The following is a 24,375-nucleotide window of genomic DNA, read 5'->3' as shown; positions in this document are numbered from 1 at the left end:
ATGGCTGACCAGCCGTCCAATGCTGTGAGAGCTGTGCATCAACTTGGGATTTTTGTCAATTATTATCTCACAACGTCACAAAAGTTGTGGCTCATATTTCGACGAAAATGTCAGTAAGGTGTCAATCGATGGTTTCATTAAAGCCTCTATGCATGTTGCATACCTAATTGAATAATACTATGCGGCGTCAAGCTCTGCACAATATCAATATCATGATATAAGCACTTCACGTCTTAATTAAAACAGACATTGAAACAACGCACGAAACAAGCACACAAATACACACACAACGATGCAGCATGTGTGATAAACGCAGCAGATGACCACGTAGTTTGATGCAGTATTTGCCTCATAATACACTCTTAGGGGCACGAGCAATGTTTCGATGAAGGTTGTTTGACGGCACCGGCGACAGATGGCAGCAGGCGCGGTCCGACTGCAGAGGGCAGCACCGTCCGACAGAGGCTCCTCTGTGTGTGTGAGGGCCGCTCACAGGTTCAGGAAGTTGATGTGCGCCGTCACAGAGCGCTGGGACACCAGGTCCACGGCCGACGCCAGGATTTCCGTGTCACCGAACCGCATCCGCACCTGGCCGAGGAAACACGTGCCGAGGAACGGCGCCAGTCGTCAGTGCAGGTATTTATTGTCACCGTGGTCACCGTGAGTGCAGGCAGGTAGGCCGTAGGGTTTAGTAGGAGGGCCCCTGCCGGCTCATATATGATCGCGATATGGGTGGATTATCATTTTTTTCACGGGACTGAGAACCTTGTAAACATTGGAATTGAGCACTGACCAGTCACCTCAAAGCAAGCATTAAGAGAGAAAGCTAAATATTTGGGGAGACATTCCGTTGTTCTGTGCCACGGCGGCTCATTTTGACACTGACCTGAATTTCTCTCCGTTTTGCTGGGCTCGGCGCGGTGCCCTCTAAGATCAGTTTCAGCGTGCCGCACTTCTCCACCCCGTCATCCGTCACAAACTGTAAACAGCACACACACTCGGTGTCACTAAAAACGTGCACTGTTTGTCTCTCAGAGCCCCGCGGCGCTTTATAAGCATCGTGAAGAGTTGAACCCTGGCTACCATACATGATAATCGATGCATTTCGGGGCCAGTGTATCCATCGTACTGGTTGCCAGTAAGGACAGCACTAAACGGCACTGCTTATGTTGGAGGCCTGAGACGATTCTAGCGTACAATACTTTAAACAGCTGTTGCACTCTATTGATCCGTAGAAGTCATCAGGCAGTAGACGTGGAGCACTATTGGCCTTCTGTTAGAGGTGGGGCACCATGACCTTTTCCTGTTAGCGGCTGTACGCTCACCATGACTTTCTCCTGTTAGAGGTGGTACACTCACCGTGCGAGCAGTAGAGGTGGAGCCCTAACCATGACTTTCTCCTGTTAGAGGTGGTACACTCACCATGACCTTCTCCTTGTGCGAGCAGTAGAGGTGGGACACTCACCATGACCTTCTCCTTGTGTGAGCAGTAGAGGTGGTACACTCACCATGACCTTCTCCTTGTGTGAGCAGTAGAGGTGGGACACTCACCATGACCTTCTCCTTGTGCGAGCAGTAGAGGTGGGACACTCACCATGACCTTCTCCTTGTGCGAGCAGTAGAGGTGGGACACTCACCATGACCTTCTCCTTGTGCGAGCAGTAGAGGTGGTACACTCACCATGACCTTCTCCTTGTGCGAGCAGTAGAGGTGGGACACTCACCATGGCCTTCTCCTTGTGTGAGCAGTAGAGGTGGTACACTCAGTCACCATGACCTTCTCCTTGTGTGAGCAGTAGAGGTGGGACACTCACCATGACCTTCTCCTTGTGCGAGCAGTAGAGGTGGTACACTCACCATGACCTTCTCCTTGTGCGAGCAGTAGAGGTGGTACACTCACCATGACCTTCTCCTTGTGCGAGCAGTAGAGGTGGGACACTCACCATGACCTTCTCCTTGTGCGAGCAGAAGAGGTGGTACACTCACCATGACCTTTTCCTTGTGCGAGCAGTAGAGGTGGTACACTCACCATGACCTTCTCCTTGTGTGAGCAGTAGAGGTGGTACACTCACCATGACCTTCTCCTTGTGTGAGCAGTAGAGGTGGGACACTCACCATGACCTTCTCCTTGTGCGAGCAGAAGAGGTGGTACACTCACCATGACCTTCTCCTTGTGTGAGCAGTAGAGGTGGTACACTCACCATGACCTTCTCCTTGTGTGAGCAGTAGAGGTGGGACACTCACCATGACCTTCTCCTTGTGCGAGCAGAAGAGGTGGTACACTCACCATGACCTTTTCCTTGTGCGAGCAGTAGAGGTGGTACACTCACCATGACCTTCTCCTTGTGTGAGCAGTAGAGGTGGAGCACGATGGTGGTCTGGTCGGCCCGGGCCGGCGTGTAGCGCCTCAGTAGCGTCTCGCCCACCCCCACCGACTGGTCGGCCGTCACGAACTTGTCGAAAATGTCGGCACACCACTCGCGGCCGTCCCGAACCAGCAGCTTTCCTGCGAGTATGGACAGGGGGATATATCACCAGGAGCTTCCCTGCGGGTATGGACAGGAAGGGTATAACACACGCACGGCCGTCCGGGACCAGCAGCGTCCCTGTTCAGGAATGTGAAGAAACAGGGTTGTTAACCGTAAAAACCACAGGCTAAGTAGTTCACCTGGCTCACTGACTAAGAACCAGTAACAGCATGTCATAGTCTATGCGACAAAAAAAAAAGTTCAACAGCAATGTGAAGAATACTGACGGGCTATGGATTCGCACGTCATCTTGAAAGTGTTTCTAGAAATGTAAATGCCAAGAAATGTGTAATTCTTGGCGTCTGTTTTACGCCATTAATGTCATAATCAGTGAGCATCGTCATTCACCATAAGCATTTTAGGCCGAAGAGCAACCGCATTATTTCACCAGCTTACGAACCGCCGACTACAACACGGGCTGCAGCAACCGTTGCGGACGTCTCGCGTGTCGACCGGTGTTTGCTGCTTACCCTGTGGATGGATGCCGCGCATGAACTTGTTGAGCACGCCGACGCCGTAGGTCATGGTGCAGCGGCGCACCTGGATGACGCTCGGGTCCAGGCCGAACAGCACTGCGCCGCGGAGGATGGCCAGGCTGACCTCCTGAGACAAAGGTCATTCTGGAGGTCACAACGGGAACAGCACCGCGCCGCGCAGGATGGCCAGGCTGACCTCTTGAGGGGCGCAACACAGCAGGGAGGGGGTCACAACAGACACTGCATGACCAGGCTGACCTCCTGAGGAGGGCACAACAGCAGGGAGGTCACCACAGACACTGCATGACCAGGCTGACCTCCTGAGGGGTGCGGCACAGCGAGGAGGTCACCACAGACACTGCACAGCCAGGCTGACCTCCTGAGGGGTACGGCACAGCGAGGAGGTCACAACAGACACTGCACAGCCAGGCTGACCTCCTGAGGGGTGCGGCACAGCGACGAGGTCACAACAGACACTGCACAGCCAGGCTGACCTCCTGAGGGGTGCGGCACAGCGACGAGGTCACAACAGACACTGCACAGCCAGGCTGACCTCCTGAGGGGTGCGGCACAGCGACGAGGTCACAACAGACACTGCACAGCCAGGCTGACCTCCTGAGGGGTGCGGCACAGCGAGGAGGTCACAACAGACACTGCACAGCCAGGCTGACCTCCTGAGGGGTGCGACACAGCGACGAGGTCACAACAGACACTGCACAGCCAGGCTGACCTCCTGAGGGGTGCGGCACAGCGACGAGGTCACAACACAGCGGGGAGGTCACCACAGACACTGAACGGCCAGGCTGACTTCATGAGGAGTGCAACACAGCGGGGAGGTCACAACATAGCAGGGAGGTCACAACAATAGGCAGACAAAAGGCAAAAGGCAGGCCATTCTGGGGGTCACAGCGAGATACCATAACGAAAGGTTACAGTAGACAATGCAGGATCACCGGCTCAGCGCAACATATCGAAGAGTCTTCGGAATTGAATCCAACTTATGTAGGTACGAACTCGTGTTATGCAGCTTCAAAGCCAATTCGGTAAAGCACTGGTGTGTTCCTGAGTGGTCATACTTGGGGTATCACCACTTTGACACCTGAGTCTTACCTGGGGTATCACCACTTTGATTCTGTCCGAGAACGTCCTCTTCATCCGCTCCTGCAGCAGCTTGGACTCTGAGAATCCACCCACCAGGAAGAGGTACTGCATGTTGGACACCATGTCGAACAGACTTTCCACTTGCTGTGGTGAGACAGCGGTCATGTCAGAAGCCGGATTCCCTTTTCACGCCTGGTCATTAAAACTTAGACGTGTTCAAAAAGGCTGTCGAAGCTACTCGATTTGTATGAGTATAACGTTAATTATCCGTTGCTTACCATAGTGATCATTCAAATTATTCTTCAATAGTTTTATGTAATAGCGAAATTGGTTTTAAAAAAATGCGTCTTGCTGAAGAAGTTTCGGGTCTTTTTACGACTTATCGTGTTTACGGAATGCTTCTGATACGGGCTCGGTAAGTCTCGGGTGACCCTATACACTGACCTCTGTGATTTTGTCGAGCGTCGGCGCGAACAGGTGCTGCATCAGCTCCGAGTCGAGTCGCAGCATGCCATCCGTGTAGCGCACCTGACCGCCCCGGTAGTTTTTCACCGCCTGCTCCACCTGGCGGTCAGCAGCACGGGTCGGCGCGGCACTCACGACCGGCCCTAGCTTCAGCAGCTATCGTGCCTAAACTCAACTAAATACATCAATTACTATCGAGAGATACTGTGTCTACATATATTTCACAACAACAACGTTCATCTCCGTTGTTTTGCTATCGGTAGATCGCAGAATGCAGATGGTTAGGGACTTGGTGTCAAGATCTGCCACTAGATGGCACTAGTGACTACGCCTGAATGTAGGCTGTGCCGCAATGCACTTGTGCGACCTTAAGGCCGTGTACTGCCGAATTTTGGGCACGACCCTGTCGCCAAATCACGTCGTGTAGTAAAGCGGCGAACAGTTCGCCGACAGAGGCGAACGCTTCGCCGACAGAGCCCGATTTGCAGAAAACGGGTGGGGGCCCCCCCTTAAGCGTGCGCGTGTCGAAAGGCCGTGTTACACTGCCGAATTTTGGCCACGACCCTGTCGCCGAATCACGTCGTGTAGGAAATCGGCGAACAGTTCACCGACAGAGGCGAACAGTTCGCCGACAGAGCCCGATTTGCAGACAACGGGTGGGGGGCCCCCCTAATCGTGCGCGGGTCGAAGCTGATCCATGATTCGGCGAACATCGCGAATGAATAGCGAATCTGTTGCGAATAGTCGGCGACACCTTGGCAACAAGTCGGCGCACGCAGCGACATGTCGGCGGCGACTCGGCGACTGTTTGGCGATCATGTTCGTTTATTATAAGTTCGGCGAACGGCCACGAAATTTTCATTTTTCATGAAATATTCGTGGCGGTCGTGACGAACCGTAAAAGTCGCGCGGTGGGCACCGACTGGTCTGCGAAATGCCAAGACCGTGGAAGAAAGATCCCGAATCGGTCCGCGACATAGGATGACTTGCATATTCGTGCACATTCGTGTACCAAAATTCGGCAGTGTAACAAGGGCTGAAGCTGATCCATGATTCGGCGAACATCGCGAATGGATGGCGAATCTGTGGCGAATAGTCGGCGATACCTTGGCAACAAGTCGGCGCACGCAGCGACATGTCGGCGGCGACTTGGCGACTGTTTGGCGATCATGTTCGTTTATTATAAGTTCGGCGAACGGCCACGAAATTTTCCTTTTTCATGAAATATTCGTGGCGGTCGTGATGAACCGTAAAAGTCGCGCGGTGGACACAGACTGGTCTGCGAAATGCCAAGACCGTGGAAGAAAGATTCCGAATCGGTCCGCGACATAGGATGACTTGCATATTCGTGCACATTCGTGTATTAAAATTCGGCAGTGTAACAAGGGCTTTAAGCCCTTGTTAAGCCCTTGTTACACTGCCGAATTTTGGTACACGAATGTGCACGAATATGCAAGTCATCCTATGTCGCGGACCGATTCGGCATCTTTCTTCCACGGTCTTGGCATTTCGCAGACCAGTCGGTGCCCACCGCGCGACTTTTACGGTTCGTCACGACCGCCACGAAAATTTCATGAAAAATGAAAATTTCGTGGCCGTTCGCCGAACATATAATAAACGAACATGATCGCCAAACACTCGCCGAGTCACCGCCGACATGTCGCTACGTGCGCCGACTTGTTGCCAAGGTATCGCCGACTATTCGCAACAGATTCGCCATTCATTCGCGATGTTCGCCGAATCATGGATCAGCTTCGACCCGCGCACGATTAGGGGGGCCCCCACCCGTTGTCTGCAAATCGGGCTCTGTCGGCGAACTGTTCGCCTCTGTCGGTGAACTGTTCGCCGATTTCCTACACGACGTGATTCGGCGACAGGGTCGTGGCCAAAATTCGGCAGTGTAACACGGCCTTTACACTGCCGAATTTTGGTACACGAATGTGCACGAATATGCAAGTCATCCTATGTCGCGGACCGATTCGGGATCTTTCTTCCACGGTCTTGGCATTTCGCAGACCAGTCGGTGTCCACCGCGCGACTTTTACGGTTCGTCACGACCGCCACGAATATTTCATGAAAAATGAAAATTTCGTGGCCGTTCGCCGAATTTATAAAAAACGAACATGATCGCCAAACAGTCGCCGAGTCGCCGCCGACATGTCGCTGCGTGCGCCGACTTGTTGCCAAGGTATCGCCGACTATTCGCAACAGATTCGCCATTCATTCGCGATGTTCGCCGAATCATGGATCAGCTTCGACCCGCGCACGATCAGGGGGGCCCCCTACCCGTTTTCTGAAAATCGGGCTCTGTCGGCGAACTGTTCGTCTCTGTCGGTGAACTGTTCGCCGATTTCCTACACGACATGATTCGGCGACAGGGTCGTGGCCAAAATTCGGCAGTGTAACACGGCCTAGTCGGGCATATGGTCAGGAATTCACCTATACCTTTGCTATCGTTACACTGCCGAATTTCGGTACACAAATGTGTGCGAATATGCTAATCATCCTATGTCGCGGACCGATTCGGGATCTTTCTTCCACGGTCTTGGCATTTCGCAGACCGGTCGGTGTCCACCGCGAGACTTTTACGGTTCGTCACGACCGCGACGACTATTTCACGAAAAATGAAAGAATTCTTGGCCGTTCGCCGAAAGCATTGGGAGAGAAGTTGTGAGCAGCTCGTAAATGGTTGATCGTTGCTATTTTTCATTTCCACTCGAAATTTGTACAGTGCTCGATTTAGGTAGGTATTAGGTATGCTATACCGATAATCAATCGAGTTGTTGCGTGGTTTGTAGTTGGTTGGCAACCGAACAATTTGTTGAACATTGAATTTATGATTAATCATGCTTTATAAACATTCTATGGTATTTGTACCTATTTATCATATGAATTGACCGTAGACTGCCATTGTTTATTCTAACTCGAAATTGATGTTTTGATTAGGTGGGGCATTCCACGATAGATCGTACCACTTTTTTCCAATTTGACACCCTCATCTCTCGGAATTTGACGAGAATTGGTCTCAGGGGTAATCAGGGGCTCTGAATCCACCTGTAACAATTTCAGGCTTATCAGATAAGTATTTTTTGAGTTATAGTGTATAACATTTTTTGGATCTTGCTTTGCAACGCTAAGTTCGGCGGGCTGTAACTCTAAGACGGATTATTCAAATGCCAAATGTTATATAACATTGAACTGGCAATGAAACAGAGATTAATATGCATTTTTGAAATTTCAAAAAATACGCTTTTTTTGATATATGATATATCGAGTTTTCTTACATTTGTATTTTTTGGACTTTGGGACCAATTTTTTTTTTAATTTTTATTTCTTTAAAAAAATATTTGGCTCATTGTTAAGAAATATGCAAAAAAATTAGGAAGGTGTTCTTTCTATAAATGTATTTATTTTACGTCACGATAACGGTTTCCAATAGTGATTTCGGGAGGGGAGCTTACAAATGGCGTGGTAAAGCTGCCTAATGACATCACGGGTTACTGAAATTTCAATTGAAGTCTGAGTCATCTGAAAAAGTGAAAAGAGGGTTCATCCAACCCTCTTTCTTATAAGCGCGAGGGTGAAAAAGGTTGTTTGGTTCTGACATTGTTTTGGACGCCAATGACCATAGCTGTCCGAGATGAAAGTTACAGGACGCATACATGGTGTCCTCCAGAGGTTTCACAACCTGTATATCTGGGAATTTTTTAAGGTTACATGAGGTCAGGTCGGTCACGTGACATCACTGTTATAAATCAATGGGGAAATATAAAAAAACGTTATTTTGGCGCCGAGAATAACCGTAGTTGCGGCGCCCGCCACGGGCGGCGCTGGCCCGGCGAGCGGCGGTGACCCGACCGCTCGCCGGGTCAGTCTGGGCGCGTGCTCCGCCGAGTCACGTCCGCAGTGAGCAGTGAGTAGCCGCCGGTATTCGAGGCGGCTACGAGCCAATCCGTGCGGATGGCGGAAGTGGAGGAGCTCAAGTGTCAGGTGGCCTCTATCACAGAGAGGTTTGACCGGCTCGAGGGTCTCGTCGAGAAGATCTCGAAACAGCTAAGTGCTTCTCAGTGCACAGAGCAAAGCGATAAAGACGACAATGTCGGTCGTCGACAGGTCGTCCCTGACGAGCAGCAGCATCAAGTGATGCCAAGTGCCGTGCTGGGTTCATTCAGCGAAGTGCAGGCCGAATTTCGGGCCATTCGCGACAGCGTCGCCAAGGTGAAGCTACCGCCAGACCTGTTGGTTGGCGACAGTCGTGCGGGCATCAGCAGGGCAGACCTGCCGAGATTCAACATCATACAGAAGTCGGCGCGCTATCAGGAGACGGTACTCAAGCTCCTGTCCGCCTGCGATCCGGAGGACGCGGCGCTCAACCAGGTATCGGCTGTCAGCCTGGCACACCTGCGTTACCTGCAGGAGGAGTACACGCAACTTCTGGTATCAGCCCAGTTCGACGACGGGACGGCAAAGCTGTTTTCTACGCTACAGCAAAATCCGGCAGCTTTCACGCCGAACTCCCTCGAGAACCTTCAGCGAGCCGTGACCATCGCCGGGGCTCGGCAATCTCACCAGGTCAGTGGATCACGTGGCCGGGGATCTTTCCCGGCGTGGCGAGGCGCCCGCGGGCCCGGCCGCGGCTTCCAGTACGGCCCCCGGCGGGGTGGCGGTCCAGGGTTCCAGCCGGCGGACTGGGGTCAGCCACGTGACCGGTTTGACCTCGACCTGTCTCGTGGACGAGGTCAGCCCGGGAGGGGCTCGGGAGTGACATATGATAACTGACCGGAGTCTGTTCTACGCGTGTGAACAATGGGGCTCAACGTAGCAGCGTGGGAGCGCATCGGCGCTAACAGTGTAGTGATAGACTGGATTGCAAATGGTGTGCGTATTCCGTTCTCGTCCGAGCCAGAGCCGCGATTGTTTCAGAATCCCTCATTTGATAGTGCTCAGCGTAGGTTTCTCGATGCTGAACTGTCCGATTTGGTGCAAAAAGGTGTTGTGTCGGAGGTTCATGATGTGCCGTTGTGTGTCTCAGCGCTGAAAGTTGTTCCGAAAAAGAATGGTAAGCATCGTCTGATATGTGATCTGAGATATATTAATGCGCATTGTGATGTCCCGCATTTTTCTTCTGAGAACGTGTCTGTGCTTGCCGAAGTTATGCGAGATAACGAGTGCGCAGTTACTATAGATCTAAAAGATGGGTTCTACCATTTTCCCGTTCATCCGTCGTTTAGAAAGTACCTCGGCTTCGCGTACGGAGGGCGCTGGTTCGTCTGGAATCGTTTGCCGTTCGGCTGGGCCAATTCTCCGTATTATTTTCACAGTGATGCTGACGGCACATCACATCAGCGGCGAGTCGAACGTGCAGCCGGACGCACTATCCCGGCTGCCGCTCCGTCACGAGTGGTACTTACACCCAGAGGTTTTCCGGCAGCTCGATCGGATGTTTGGGCCCCATTCCATCGATCGTTTCGCAACTTGTACGACGGCGCTCCTACCCGTGTACAACAGTCGGTTCTCAGACCCGGGGACAGCAGGGGTAGATGCGCTGGGTCAGCCGGACTGGGCCGAGCACAACAATTTCGTAAACCCGCCTTTCAGACTGTTACCGCGCGTTCTGGACACGATCGAAGCGTATCGAGCCGTGGCGACACTGATAGCACCGTTCTGGCCGGCGCAGCCCTGGATGGACAGGCTGAGACGCATGAGCATCGCCCCGCCACTGCGGCTGCCGCCGGTAGCCCGAGCATGCGTGCCGCTGCTGCCGGGCTACGAGACGATCGAACCACACAGGAACCCGCGCTGGAGGCTGTACGCCTGGCGGATTTGTGGCGCACGCAACTGAGCGCGCGTGGCTGGTCGCAAACCGCTACTAGTTTAGTGACACTATGCCTGGCAGATTCCACGCAGCTCACGTATAATCGCTATATTCAAGACTGTCATGATTTTTGTGTCAATCGTGCTGTCCGATTTCCCCCGGAGGATACGGCGATTTTGGCCGATTTTCTGCTGTCGCGGTGCAAGTCTTCAGATAGGCCGCATTCCACATTGCGATGCATATCCGCAGCGTTAGGAGCAGTTTATGAGGCATGTGGTGAAACAAACTTGCTATCAGACTCATATATTTCCCGGCTGTGCCAAGCGCTCGTCAAGTGTGGAACAGAGGTGCCAATGAGTCGATCCCGTGTCATGGATGTGTCCGCGTTCACTCGCCTGTTCCGCTCGTGGCCGTGTAATGATGAGTTGACGCTGAAGCAACTGCGCATGAAAACTATCACGCTGTTGGCCATTGTTTTGATGCTACGCCCGTCGGATGTGGCTCCTAAAGCGACGTCTTTCGATCAGGAATCGGGTGTCGCATCTCGGTTTGTCATGTCGACTGATCATGTGAGCTTTAGTTCTGACGGTGCTGCGACTGTGTGTTTCTTCGGTGTGAAAAATGACACGCAGAGAACTGGATTCGAAGTCACGCTGCCGGCGTGTTCTGACGCTCAGGTGGATCCCGTGGAGGCGTTGCGTGTGTATATTGCTCGTACGGCGGCGGTGCGCTGCCCGCGAACGCGGCCGCTTTTCCTCAGTCTGGTGCGACCGTTTGGCGCCGTATCCGCCAGTGCCGTGGCGGGCGTGCTAGGGGACGCTATCGTAGCGGCCGAGAAGTTTGGTCTGTCGCCAGGCCATCGGCCCAAGGACTTTCGGCCGACGGGGGCGACGGAGGCCGTGCGCCGTGGATTTAAGGCCGACGACGTGCAGAGACTCGGCCGTTGGAAGACTCGCTCTGTGTTTATGGACCATTATGTCCACAACAAGGTTCACGATTCGTTTACCGATAGCATGCTACAGTGAAATCTCGCTAAGGGTGTGCATTATGTTTATTGTTTTGAACAATACATGTTCATTCCGCCCGTGTCGGGCGCCAGCAACGTTGGTTTTCTGAAACCGTAGTTGCGGCGCCCGCCACGGGCGGCGCTGGCCCGGCGAGCGGCGGTGACCCGACCGCTCGCCGGGTCAGTCTGGGCGCGTGCTAGAGGAAGGAGACTGAGAGGTAGAGATGTGTGCAGAGAGGATTATGGTGTGTTACTGCGGCGTGTAGTCGGCGACGCTCCAGACAAGTGCATTATGTTTATTGTTTTGAACAATACATGTTCATTCCGCCCGTGTCGGGCGCCAGCAACGTTGGTTTTCTGAAATCTAAAACTATCTCACGTACACGTTATCGTGATTTCATGCACTCCTTGCAAAGACCGATGCTTCACTTTTGCATTGTTAACCTTGCGTGACGTCATTTATGACGTCATTAGGGTCGTACTAGTTTTTCGTCAATAACTCCCGATCAAATGGAGCTAGAGAGTCGGGAAAGCCACCAATGGACTCGGGAAGACCTTCCGAATCGAATGATATGCCATATGATACCCTTTGCCCAGCTTCGTGACCTGAGGGGCTCTGACCTGACCTTGACCCGAGGTCAACTACTTAAGTTGACCTCACCCTAGCAAAAAGTATACCATTCGATGCACGTGAGCTAGGCGAACACAATGATGCCAAAATCGCGGCTCTGCGGCCATTTTTTTGCGAAGTTATTTACTAAAAACCGAACCCGTAACTTCAGTCACTTGACCTGACCTCAGACGCTACCGGTTAACCTGAGACCTTAAAATCGGGTACCAATCGCTGCGACTTGTAACGGCACACACGCTCGTTTTTTCCGCGAGGCTCTAGCTCTATAAGAAGCGAAACGGCGTGCTGGGGTCGTATCAACCCCTCCGAAACCCATTTTGTTTGCGGGAAAATGAGGAACTTATAGAAAGAACACCTTTCTAATTTTTTGCATGTCGATTTGCAATGACATGAAGTTAATTTTGAAAAAATAAAAATGTGAAAAATTTTGGTCCCAAAAGTCATTAGAGGCAAATTAAAAATTATTAAGGTTTTTTCTCAACAATGAAATTTTTTCTTTGGAATTTTTAAAAAGTAATATTAATTTTTGATTCATCGCAAGCTTAGTGTTGTTTACTTTTTGTTGGTTGCTTAACCCGTTCTTGAGTTATAGGCCATCAAACTCACTGTTACAAACCGAAGTTAAAAAATGTAATGCAATATAACTCAAAAAGTTTTGATCTGAGAAGTCTGATATTTCGCCAGGCGTCTTTGGGGTCTATGATTACCCCTAGGACCGATTTTCATTAAAATCTGAGAGATGAGGGTGACGGGCCTGGTACGATCTATCGTGGAATGCCCCAGGTACCTTATTAGATCAAGCAGCATTTAGCATTTGATTTGTTGTACCTAAACAATATGCATCCTTATATTTGCTTTGGATCTGTAAATGAATTACGTGAGAGCAGACGAGGAGTAAAGGACTCTCTCTCTCTCTCCCCTCTCTCTCTCTCTCTCTCCCTCTCCCTCTCCCTCTCCCTCTCCCTCTCCCTCCCTCCCTCCCTCGTCGGCTCACCTTTTTGCCGCGGACTTTTTTAAATTCGCTGATGAAGGCGAACGGTAGCGCCACGTTGAGCGGCGACGCCTTGTCGGGCGAGGCAGCCCGCTTCCGGGCCTCGAACGCCACCATGAGGTCGATCCAGGCGGCCGGCCGGCGCGACCGGAACCCGGAGACAAACTCGGCGCCGAATATGTCGCCCAGCAGCGACTCAAACTGCATGTCCACGCCTGCCGGTAGAAGTGCGACTACATATACATATAGATTGTTATCGGAAATGCTTTTATTCCTATTCCAGTGTACATTCATCGATCATAATACAGCTATCATACAAAAACATGCGTCTGATTTCCGAGAGGAGATGTGTACTGGGTTGAGTGTGCGCAATCGCCTCCGGACGGGTGGGAGGGCGAACTGAGTGACACTGACCGACGCTGCCGTAGGGCCCGCCGCTGGCCTTGTAGACCTCCTTGAGCCGTCGGTGTTCCGAGTCCAGCACCTCGTGCACGGTGATGTCCACGGTGCCGCCGCCGCAGTCGACCACCAGGTAGCGCGTGCCTGCAGCAGCACACGGCAGGGGTACGACACCGAGGTCAGAGAGAGGGCCGGGCTGCTGGGCCACCGGGTATACTCCTTATCCAACGCTGGACACACTTGCACCGATTGCGAAATACGTATTTTATAATCGTATTAGGTGGTTACCTACCATGATCAAACCGAATTTTATTGCAGTAACTGGATACAAAAGGTAACAATGCTGGTTTGAGCTTAAAAGCACTACTGGCGTCGTCCCGTGAAGTTGGTGCCATTTCATCTTTCGTGCGTAAGTCATTCATTTTTACAAAGACAGTTGTAGGCAAACAGCCTCGCACTGACCTCTGACCATCTGGACGGCGGCGTTCCCTTCTAACCACGACATCAACCCTGTGACCCCCTCGCACTGACCTCTCCCCTCCGTCACTGACCTCTGACCTCTGACCTCTCACCATCCCCCTTTGTCACTGACCTCTGACCTCTCCCCCTCCGTCACTGACCTCTCCCCCTCCGTCACTGACCTCTCCCCCTCCGTCACTGACCTCTGACCATCTGGACGGCGGCGTTCCTCTCTGACCACCCCCTCCGTCACTGACCTCTGACCATTTGGACGGCGGCGCCGGTGCGCGCCTCCTCGCCGCGCGACGGCACGTACACGGACACCCGGTCGGCGCCCTCGTGCACCAGCTCATGCAGCCGCAGACTGTGGCAGTAGACGGAGGCCACCTCGGGCTCCAGGGCAATCAGCAGGTCCTCGCGGCGGCCCTCCGAGCACAGGCCCGCCTGGGGGAGGGGTGGGGGAGGTCAGGGGAGGTCAGTAGGTCCTCCGAGCACAGACCCGCCTGGGGAAGGGAAAGGGGGAGCGGTTTGTTAAGGGTTTCTCTGTACCTATCAAAGGTGTGTCTGTGTCTGCCGTGTCGGTCCCGTGTCTGTGCCGTGTCGGTGCCGGTGCCGAGGGACGGCACCATTCCGTCGTGCCGCGGAGGCTGTCTCGGTTCGGGGTGGCTGGCGCTGCGGTTGGCCTCCACACCCACACCCGTACTCCTCCGCCGGGCGGGCTGTGATTAGGGTCTCCAGCCGAGCGCGACAGGCGCGCTACGGTCCGCCGCGTCGGCACGGTCTCTGCAGTGCCGGCGACGGCACGGCGACCGACGAGCGGGTGAGGCGCATCGTGTGTATCCTTCACGGAACAACAGAACAGGGAAGACGGAAGGAGAGGGACCAATGAGGCACGTCAGGCGGATCGGACGGGGAAGGGTTGATCAATTCACGGGAGTTATCTCAGCCACGGTACAATAGTGAGGCTCGTTGGCCGCCCGCCCCATGAACTGTTTGGGGAAATTGTCTCACCTTGTAGGCGGCCTGCCTCATGAACTGTTTGGCGTGCTGTCGCCAGATGGCCGGCACGGTGATGACCCAGCGAATCTGCCCTGCAGGCATCTCGTAGCCGAGCAGGTCGTCGAGCTCGTCGAGCGCCTGCCGCCGGAAGAACGACAGCGCGTGCGCGAACACGAGCAGCGCCGAGATGCACTGGCCGTTGGCCGCCGGGATGTAGGTGTCCACGCCCAGACTCTGCGTATTCAGCGGAGGCACAGCGGTCAGACACATTTTCGTATTCTGGAGACTTTGCAAACCGTTGAAATGACGATTCTACGCACTTCTCTGATAGGGACCATGGTTTTGTTTACATTTCATTGTTTTCCAGGTATCTCTATTCGCGTTTGTGAGTTTTATGAAGACGATCATCTATGCAGGCGTTTGTACCGAGCATTAAACCTGATCCCTATTCATACCAACCTCTGGCAACCCCGACCCACCCCTCACGCATGGTGCCGCCACCCGTCACCACCCGTCACGTACGGCGTCACCACCACCCGTCACCCGTCACCACCACCCGTCACCACCGGTCACGTACGGCGTCCGTGTGCAGGGACAGTTTGAACTTGTCGAAGTAGAGCCACTCGGCGGCCTGGCGCGGCTCCAGGTCGTGGTAGGCGTCCCTGGCGGCAAACCCGAACGCGCTAAACTCGGCCTCCGGGCTGAGCAGCAGCGCCGTCGGCGTCTTCTGATTGTTGAGGCCCGGGTCACCGCCTGGGGAGCGGGCCGGGACCGTCACCGCCTGGGGGGAGGGACCTCCCGGCGGGGTCGCTGGGAACGGCTGAGTGCTCAATGGTAGGCTAGCATCGCGAATTACGATATATTAGAGAAGTAAAATGCCAAAGCTGCTTTGCCTCATCTTTTGTGACCAACAACTCATTTTCTGATCGCATTACTGCTCAAAGCGAAGTAACTCTAGGTACAGGAAACATGCTTCAAATGCCTAGCAAATGTCGTCAATGATCTTCCTATGCTCAGGAACCATACGGTCAAGAAGAAGGTGACAAGATTTCTTAGGATTTCTGTTTATTTATGATTCTGGATGTTACAGGTCAGGGCGATATTCGAGCAGCGCTCCTTCACGCTATCGAGCGCCCGTACGCTGTCCCTGTCCCTCCCCAGTGCCGGCCGGAGCCGAGGAGCGGCCGGCCGCGACCGTTCCGCACGTGCAGAGCTCCGTACGCACACAGTCGCGGCGCCCCTCGCCGTCCGACTGAGGCGGTCACGAGGTAACGGTGCCAGGAGGAGCACGCGCGCCCTACAGGAGGAGCACGCGCGCCCCAGTCTCCGCGCGCGTGTGCCCCCCCCCCCTCCCCCGCCCTGACCTACTCCGTCGCTGCCAGGCCGCTGCGCCTAACATCTTGGTAAAAACTAAAAAGTGATTAATTTGGAAATTGATAGTTGATCTGTGTTCTATGGAACTACACGATATTGCGCCATTTTTAGCGTGGTGTTTTACGTGGACCCACCTACGGCCCTCCGCATGACGTGGACCCACCTGCAGCCCTCCTCATGACGTGGATGGCGCCCGGGCTGCTGACGAAGCTGAAGGCGTAGCCGCTGTAGGTGGTGCCGAAGTCGATGGCCACTACGACGGCGTGCTCGGGCCGCCGGGGCCGCTCGGGCGCCGCGTACAGGGGCGACTCGCCGCGCGGCGCCGGACTGGCGGCCGGCGTGGTGCGCGGCGTGCTCGGCGTCGGGAACCGCGTGACGCCCACCTCGGCCATGTCGTAGCCGCCCGACGAGAGGCTCTCGAAGTCGTCGGGGCGCGCCAGCACACTCCGGCCGCCGTCCGTCATCTCCTCCACCAGGTTGAAGTTCTCCGTGTTGCTGACGCGCCGCGCGGCGGCCGGGTGCGCCGGGGAGCTGGGGTGCGCCGGGGGACTCGGCTGGGCGGCGGGCCGGTGGGACGGGTCGGAGCTGTCTGGGCTGACGGGGTGGGACGGCGGACTCGTCGGGCGGCGCGCCGGACTCCGTCGGGGAGGGCGGCTCGGACTCTGCGCCGGCCGCGGCGCGTCCTCCTGGCAGTGCGCGGGGCTGAGCGGCGGCGGCTCCGGGCTGCGGCAGCCGCTGCCCACGCTCAGTGGCTCGCTGTCCGGGCTGCGCGCGCCGCTCTCAGGAGTGCGCGCCTCGCAGCGGCCGGGGCTGGCCGGCTCGGCGCTGCGGCCCCGGCCGCTGTCGGTGCCCGAGTCGCCGCCGGCGCCACGCTCGCGGGCCATCTGGGCGGCAAACTCTGAGCTGAAGCCGTGCTGAGCGCCGGCGCCGGCGCCGTCCAGGGTGCGGTCGAGCTCGCGCAGCACGGACTCGGCCTCTGTGCTGACCGAGCCGGAGCGCAGCTGCAGCGCGGCCCGCTGCGCCGCCTCGTGAGCCAGCACCAGGTCGTGGTTGATGGCCTCGTGGAGCCGGCCGCCGCCGCCGCCGCCGCCGCCGCCGCCGCCGCCGCCGCCGCCCCCGCCCCCGCCATCGGAGGAGGCGCCCGAGGCCAGGGACGAGAACGAGGGCGGGTCGCGGGTGAAGTCGAGGCCGCTCTCGATGTTCAACATGCGCGGTGGCTTGGGCGGCTGACCTGCGGACGAACGGGCGTGGTGTGAACAGACGCAAATCGACAGCGAGGAAGACTACTTCGGCTCAACAACATGCTAATACGGGTATCTACACTGTGTTGGATGATTGGCAGCCTGTATGGCAAATGCTGGTCCTGATTTCCTCGTATCTTCTCGCTGCGAATGCCCCTGTAGGTTCTGACACGTTCCTAAGACGCCCCCATTATCAATAGGTGGTGCGGGAAATTTGGTGGCTGCCTATTTGTTCAATGTCATACAGAGCTGCTTAGAGACAACGCTCTCATATTGATATGTTTAGACAATGGTTCTTATGTTGAGCCCAAATCGCAAAAAAAAATGGTAAACCCATTTCAATATAACAGAAAGCCTTTGCCGCATATCCTTACACCTCCAGAGAAAACATGTTTTGGAAAGATGCCGGTCCTAATTGCCCGTCCATTTGCCCGTCCAATTGACCTAAAGGCCTAAAGGGGTGAACTTGCACGGCTCACCAGTCGATGGCCGACTCAGGCTAATTTGATCATCCCATCTCATCATCTTCTGCCCTGCAATAGACCAGAGTAGGCCGGCCGAATTCAATCCAGCATGAGGAAAACGCATAAAAGATGGCTAGCTCAGAGCATTCGGATTCTGTCAAGAAGGTATTTCAATCACTGAAGGGATGCGTCCTGAATCTGTGTCACGGGAGAGACCATCACTATCTGCATAGTGAGTCCGTGCCCTCCCGCTCCCCAGCGGTGATGATCCAGAAAAGAGCACGCCGCAGCTCTGATGATGTTCAGGTGAGCGCGTGCCCGTCCTATTGGCCACGTGACGCACGAGCTGTGCCCCTGACACGCTGCGCCCATTGGCTCCGTGACGGCGGTTTAATGACGTCACGGTCCGAACGCGTCATCGGGCCGGCAAGGGCACACCGTCCGTGCGGGTGTGTCCATCCGGCCGTGTCATCCAGGACCGTGTCAGCTGATCGGCGTTTACTCGAACAAGTATTACCTACTAAAATGAATTAACGTTAAAACGATCTGACTATGCCAGTGTAATTTTTCTCTGTGTTACCTTAATTGGCAAATTATGCTGACAGTTGATATGCTCCAAAGTTCAAATTACATTTGGTTTTAGGTAGTACCTACTGATGAATATGATTATGACGCAAAGTCGATTGCTTGAGATAGGCTTGTTTCATGGCAGGTAGTGCCAAAGCATTGAGTTGAGTGGCATTGTGAGTATTTCGAGCGTTTGTAACTCGTTTCATATCCTTATCTTAAAAAAATGCATATGGCATAATGCCTGTGCAAAGTTGCACGCTATACACACACTCTGAAAGCTAAACAATGACCAAACGATTTCACGAGCATGAAGGTCTGTCCACTTTCCACCAGATATCGGTCTCCCGTCCGGTCGGACGCGGTGGACGCGGTGGAATCTATGTACGCGGTGGACTCGGTTGACGCGGCGGATGTGGCGGATTCGGTGGACGTGGCAAATTCGGTGGACGCAGTGGACACGTTGGACGCCGTGGTGGACGCGGTGTACGCGGTGGACGCAGTGGATGCCCCCGTTGTCCGACACCGTTCGGAGTCCGACGGGAACCGAGTGCAGATCTGCGGGGAGCTGGCACCCGCGGGAGACACCCCGGCCGCTCAGAGGCAGTGGGCAGATCTGCCACGCGTCCCTGATGCATGTTCCCATATTTGACGGATATCTCCCGACCACTCAGTTGTGGCACACACTCCGGTCGCCCATCCGTCAAAGTCACTTGTCTTTGACGGATATCTCCCGGCCGTTCAGCAGAGACATACAACCCCGGCCGCTCGGTAAGACGGTGGTTCTGCCCCGGATATCCCGTCCGTTCAGCGGAGACATACACCCCCGGCCGCTCAGTAAGACGGTGGTTCTGCCCCGGATATATCCCGGCCATTCGGCTGTAGCAGACGCACGGCCAGAAGACTGGGGCATGCGCGCTCCGTAATACAGCGGTGACCTCGGCCAATAACAGTACCCGCGCAGGAGCTATCTTTACTAAAGCTACCGTCTCCTGTCCTCTCACAGACGATACAGTGGGGGGGGGGGGGGGGGATACAGGAGGTGTGTGGCTCGGAATAGCTGAGTTCAATCATTTATTGCCGTCTAAAGGGAATTATTTGGAAGATTCTTTGAAACAAAAGCAATTATGATTTACCCGATTGATGTTACTACCATAAAAAGCACTTAAGTACCGTGACAATGACAAAATTCTTCCCCTAGCGATATAGCGTGTGGTGGGTAAGATACCAAACGTGTCATATTAGATATGGAGGGTTCTTCATTTCTCCGAATGGGATCTATATCGTTTTCTTCCCATGATGTCTGTTGGGGAAATGTAGCTGTTTGCAAATAATGATGATACCTATTCCACATTACACGTGGCAGAAAAACACACCTACCTACTGATTGACTCTTCATAATGCATAAGCCACCACTGCTTTACTGATTATGGATCGTGATCAACTATTCAAGGGCCAGCGGCGCGATATCATTGGTTTCGGATCATGAAAGTGATCATGTACTGATCGTGATCACCATTGAGCAATCGGTTTTCTTACCATGCATGGCATGTAGAACAGAACTTACCATGCATGTAGAACAGGAATTTACCATCTTATTGCAGGAAATGAGTGCAGTGGTCGCAAAAATGATCAGTTTCGACAGAAAACTTACCAAATCAACTTCCTTCACCGCATTGCACGCAAATGCCTTTGTTTCCTATCGGTCCAAAGCACCGAATGAATCTCTTCTCATTCTACGGTACACGACACTTTTCGCAGCCTCGCCGGCGTGAGCCACTTCGTAACACCGCACCTTCACCAGCCGCGCCGGCGGGATATCACGGCACACGCGCTCACGGACACCCCGAGATGCAATCACGGGCGCTGCCGGCGGCGGCGACTGTTGGCGGTCGGACTGCGGGCGCACCCGGCGGCCCGGGACCGGGCCCGGCCGGCGGCCCGGCACCTGTTCAGCGGACCGGCGAGCCGGGCCACCTGGCGCCGGCCGTGACGTCACGACGCCACTCGGTGTGACGCTTCCTGTGCTCCCTGGGACCGCCGAGTCGTGACGGTCTTAGCTCACGAGTAAACGGAATGCAGGTTGATTGAGCATAATTTGCCCAGACACAGTCGACTTCGACTGTCGATAAATATTATCAGACCCAGCCCTTCATGTCTCTACCTCTGAGAAAACCTCGGATGTGCAACTCGGTGGGCTGTCAGTAGTTGCAGGTCGTTCTCTATCACCGAGAGGTCTGCACCGGGTGAAGGGTCCTGTATTTTACTCCCTGTTTCCGCGGCTCTAGCAGTGGGCCCGGCGCCACTCCGCCCCGTTCCGGTGCGCGCGGGCTGACGGGGTCATTTTCAGGCCCGTTCCAGACGCCCTGCCGTCACGGTTCGCCCCCTCCCCTCCCCTCTGCGGCCATTCACTTTCTGCGCGCACGGTTACCGGCCGGTAAATGCCGGACTGGTATACACCTCTCGGCGTCACGAGGGGCTCTGGCCTGCGACATAGTGGTGACAGTTCAGACACATCCGTCAACAGGCGCTCGGCGCCAGGATTGCCCGCCGTGCAGGTCTGTCATAGGTCATTCCGCTGTCCTCTAAGCAGCGAAAGTTGTCCCACAAACTGCGACTTTGAAAACAAAGCCTGTCGCAGCCAGCGCTGTAGCGACAGAGCTCGTGACAAGCGGCTCGTTTCCGCAATAACAGAGGTGGCATGGACGAAACAAAAACGTCGTGCTACAGTTATCCTACAAGAACGGTTCCGCTGACTGGGAAATACGACACGAAACTGCTGCTTTTGCTGATCAGTCATCAGAAACGGATATGCAAAACAGCAGGATGCCTAAACATTGCCGTTCTCCATAAGTATAGATCACCAGCGCACTACGATGCTGGCGATCAGCCGCTAACCGCTGGTTTTGTTTTGTATTTCGGACACAGCTCTGAACAAAGGAGTGTCCGGTCCATTGTGCGGCGTGCGCGGCCGGGAGCTCAGCTTCGGTCAGCGGGTCGGACGGACGGACGGACGGACGGGAATCTGCTGGACAGGAAGTACGACTCGCTGGTTTCCCTTCCACGACCCGGACTCAGACCGGCGCCGGGCGATTCTGTGTACGTGCGGTCTGTGTGTGGCCTAGGAGGGTCTGGGAGTGTCTGTGTGCGGCCCAGGAGGGTCTGTGTGGAGAGGGTCTGTGTGCAGTCTGGGAAGGTCTGTGTGCGGCCTGGGAGGGTCTGTGTGCGACCGGCGGCCCGGACTTAGACTGGCGCGGTGATAAGAGAGACGGCCCGCGGTTTGATCTCAGACCGGCGCTGGCTGGAGGGTCTGGACGGGTCTGGGGCTCTTCAGACCGGCGCTGGACAGAGGGTCAGCCCGCGGCCCGAGCTCAGACCCGCGCTGGCCGGAGAGTGTATGGAAGTCTGGGCTGACCGGAGGGTCTGGAGGGGTCTGGGGCCGGTCGGATGCCGGTGTGCGGCTGCCGCCGTGGAGCGGACTACTACCACAGCTGGGCACACGGCGGATACGGGCGGCCATAGGGTGACTACCCTGACTACCCACGGTGACTCAGCCGCCTCAGGGTGACTATATACCCACGGTGACTCAGCCGCCTCAGGGTGACTCAGAATAGCACACGGAGCACCTCAACGAGAGTGTCGGCTATGTTTCACAGGCAATTTGAAAAAATGGCAATTTGTAACAAACTTCCATAGTTTATTACTCAATGAGACGATCTTTTTTATGATTATATAGTTTAAAACGGTTTATGGCAAGCGTGAGTTGGTTGATGGGTGGGAATGCTGAACTGAATAGCTATTTTACCTAGTTATGAAGACGAAAGACATCAGCTCTGACCTGAGCCACCCAAAAGTGCAGCCATTCATGTTATCTATGGTGCAGCACATTTTTACAGCATCCATTTTGTCCATTTCAGTCACATTTTAAAGGCACAAATATTTGTGATTTTATCTGGAAGTTTTACCACTTGTTCTTACCAACTTCAGTGCATCATTGAGTGAATTAGGTACTATAAGCTTGACCTCAGACTGGTGATATACCTATTCCCTAATGCTGTTATTTGTCAACGTGCGATAACTTATGAACGGCATTCATAAAAAGCAATTATTAATAAAATACTTAACCATCGCCCTGGCAGGGGGGTCGATGCGACCCCCTAAGGTTTTTCAAAGATAGCGTAAAAACGGCGCGCCAAATTTTGCACAGCCTATGGGGCAACCTTTTTACATATGACCTGAAAATTTCAGGTCCGGGTGACCTTGGGTCAGGTCACCAGGTCAGAAATACCGGTACAAGATCATGGTCAAATTTCAATTTTCTTTTTGCACCTGTCCAACTCACAGTTTTGGACTGATTTCCTTCAAACTTTCAGGATGTGCTAAGTTCACCGAGTTGTATAACATACAGTTCGGGTTTTTTGAGGTCACTGACCTGAGGTCAGTTAGAGGTCATTACGTCCGACGTCGTAATGTTAAGCCTATGGGAAAATACTAAATTCGGAAAGTACTGGAGATATCCGCTTCGTTCTATCACTTTTGTGCTTTGAAACCACAGTACTTGACAGCAGGTCACTTGGTGCTTCTTTGTTTGGTGTACTTATCCATGGGTCAGGTCAAATGAGGTCAACTGAGGTCAAATGACGTTTTTACCAATAACTTGGCACATAATGACGCTAGAGCTTAAAAAATGGTGTCATTGTGTTCCTGGTGATCAGCCGAATCGAATGATATGCAATATGATGCAATTTGGTTAACCTGGACTTAATTAATTAATTAAAGTTTACTTAAAAATTAAGAAAAAACTTTAAGTGCACTTAGCAAGCTAAAAAGTATGTCATTCGACGTGCCTTAACGTGCTGAGTTCACTGGGGCTTTTATTTTTGCTCTGTCTTAATTAGATCAAAAGTTATAAGCGAAACACTTTTGACCTGTTTTTAGCGAAATATTTACATTAATACTCCCCAAAACCACCCTAAATATTGACCTAGAGCAACCAAATTTGCACAGGGGGCGAGAACTCTAGGGGGCCCACCTACCTAGCAAATTTGGTGTTTCTAGGTGCCATAGGAGCCAATCGCGAGGGGGGGGGGTCGCATCGACCCCCCCCCCTGCCAGGCCGTGTTATGAAAAATGCCCTGCCAGGGCGAGGGTTAATCAGTGCTTTCATTGCACAATCCATGCTTGAAAGTGATGAAACATAATGTATATGATAAATCAAGTTCTGAGCGGAGCGAATAGTGACATCTGGAAACAAGCTAAGGAATAGTGGCGATTTACTTAACCCTCGCCCCGCTGGGGGGGGGGGGGCAATTTGGCCCCCCTGTGGCGCCGCCAAATTTTCAGCACCTTCACGGGCATCAATTTGACACCTCCACACCCAATTTCAAGTCCTAGGTCACCTTAGGTCAGGAGTTATTGAGGTCAAACTGAGGTCATGCTCGAGCAACAATGAGCAAAAAACATGAAATCTTGAAACGCTCACAAAGCTACAGTCACCAAGTAATTTCAAAGTTCTTTATATGATCATGTAGCAAAAAATAGTTCTACAAAACTGCTATCTCGGATAAAAAAAAAGATATTTTGACTCCAAAAATTCAAAAAAAATGATTATACCTCCTTTTTTGGCCAAGTTATAGCGAAAAAACTTCAAAATTGATGACGCCATAATTTTAAACTCAATTTTTAGCATTTCTAGACCACGTAGCGCAAAACAAAAACCACCATTGAACTCCCCGTGACGAGCTGCATCGAATCGATACTCATTTTATGCAGAAATATCAACTTTGAAATTTGACCTAATACCTTGACCTGACCTTCACCGGAACATAATCTAAACTGACCCCAAAGGCTGCCTGACCCA

At 53.6% G+C, this 24,375-nt stretch overlaps 1 protein-coding gene across 1 annotated transcript; it reads right to left on the bottom strand.

Moving 5' to 3' along the window:
* Window positions 1–400: 400 nt before the first annotated feature.
* Window positions 401–17,102, bottom strand: LOC122367415 (heat shock 70 kDa protein 12A-like). The gene is made up of 12 exons (XM_043340459.1): window positions 16,407–17,102; window positions 15,447–15,622; window positions 14,882–15,103; window positions 14,128–14,314; window positions 13,427–13,555; window positions 13,016–13,227; window positions 4,549–4,668; window positions 4,114–4,248; window positions 2,998–3,130; window positions 2,330–2,505; window positions 887–979; window positions 401–588 (listed from the first exon to the last, which is right to left on the bottom strand). Exons 1-12 carry the CDS (start codon window positions 16,705–16,707, stop codon window positions 490–492), a joined length of 1,983 nt encoding a protein of 660 aa, XP_043196394.1. The 5' UTR covers window positions 16,708–17,102; the 3' UTR covers window positions 401–489.
* Window positions 17,103–24,375: the final 7,273 nt, after the last annotated feature.

This window comes from Amphibalanus amphitrite, unplaced genomic scaffold, assembly GCF_019059575.1.
Source record: "Amphibalanus amphitrite isolate SeventyFive unplaced genomic scaffold, NRLGWU_Aamphi_draft 000868F_arrow, whole genome shotgun sequence".
NCBI classification, from domain to species: domain Eukaryota; kingdom Metazoa; phylum Arthropoda; class Thecostraca; order Balanomorpha; family Balanidae; genus Amphibalanus; species Amphibalanus amphitrite.
This window is presented reverse-complemented; position numbering and strand designations above follow the sequence as displayed.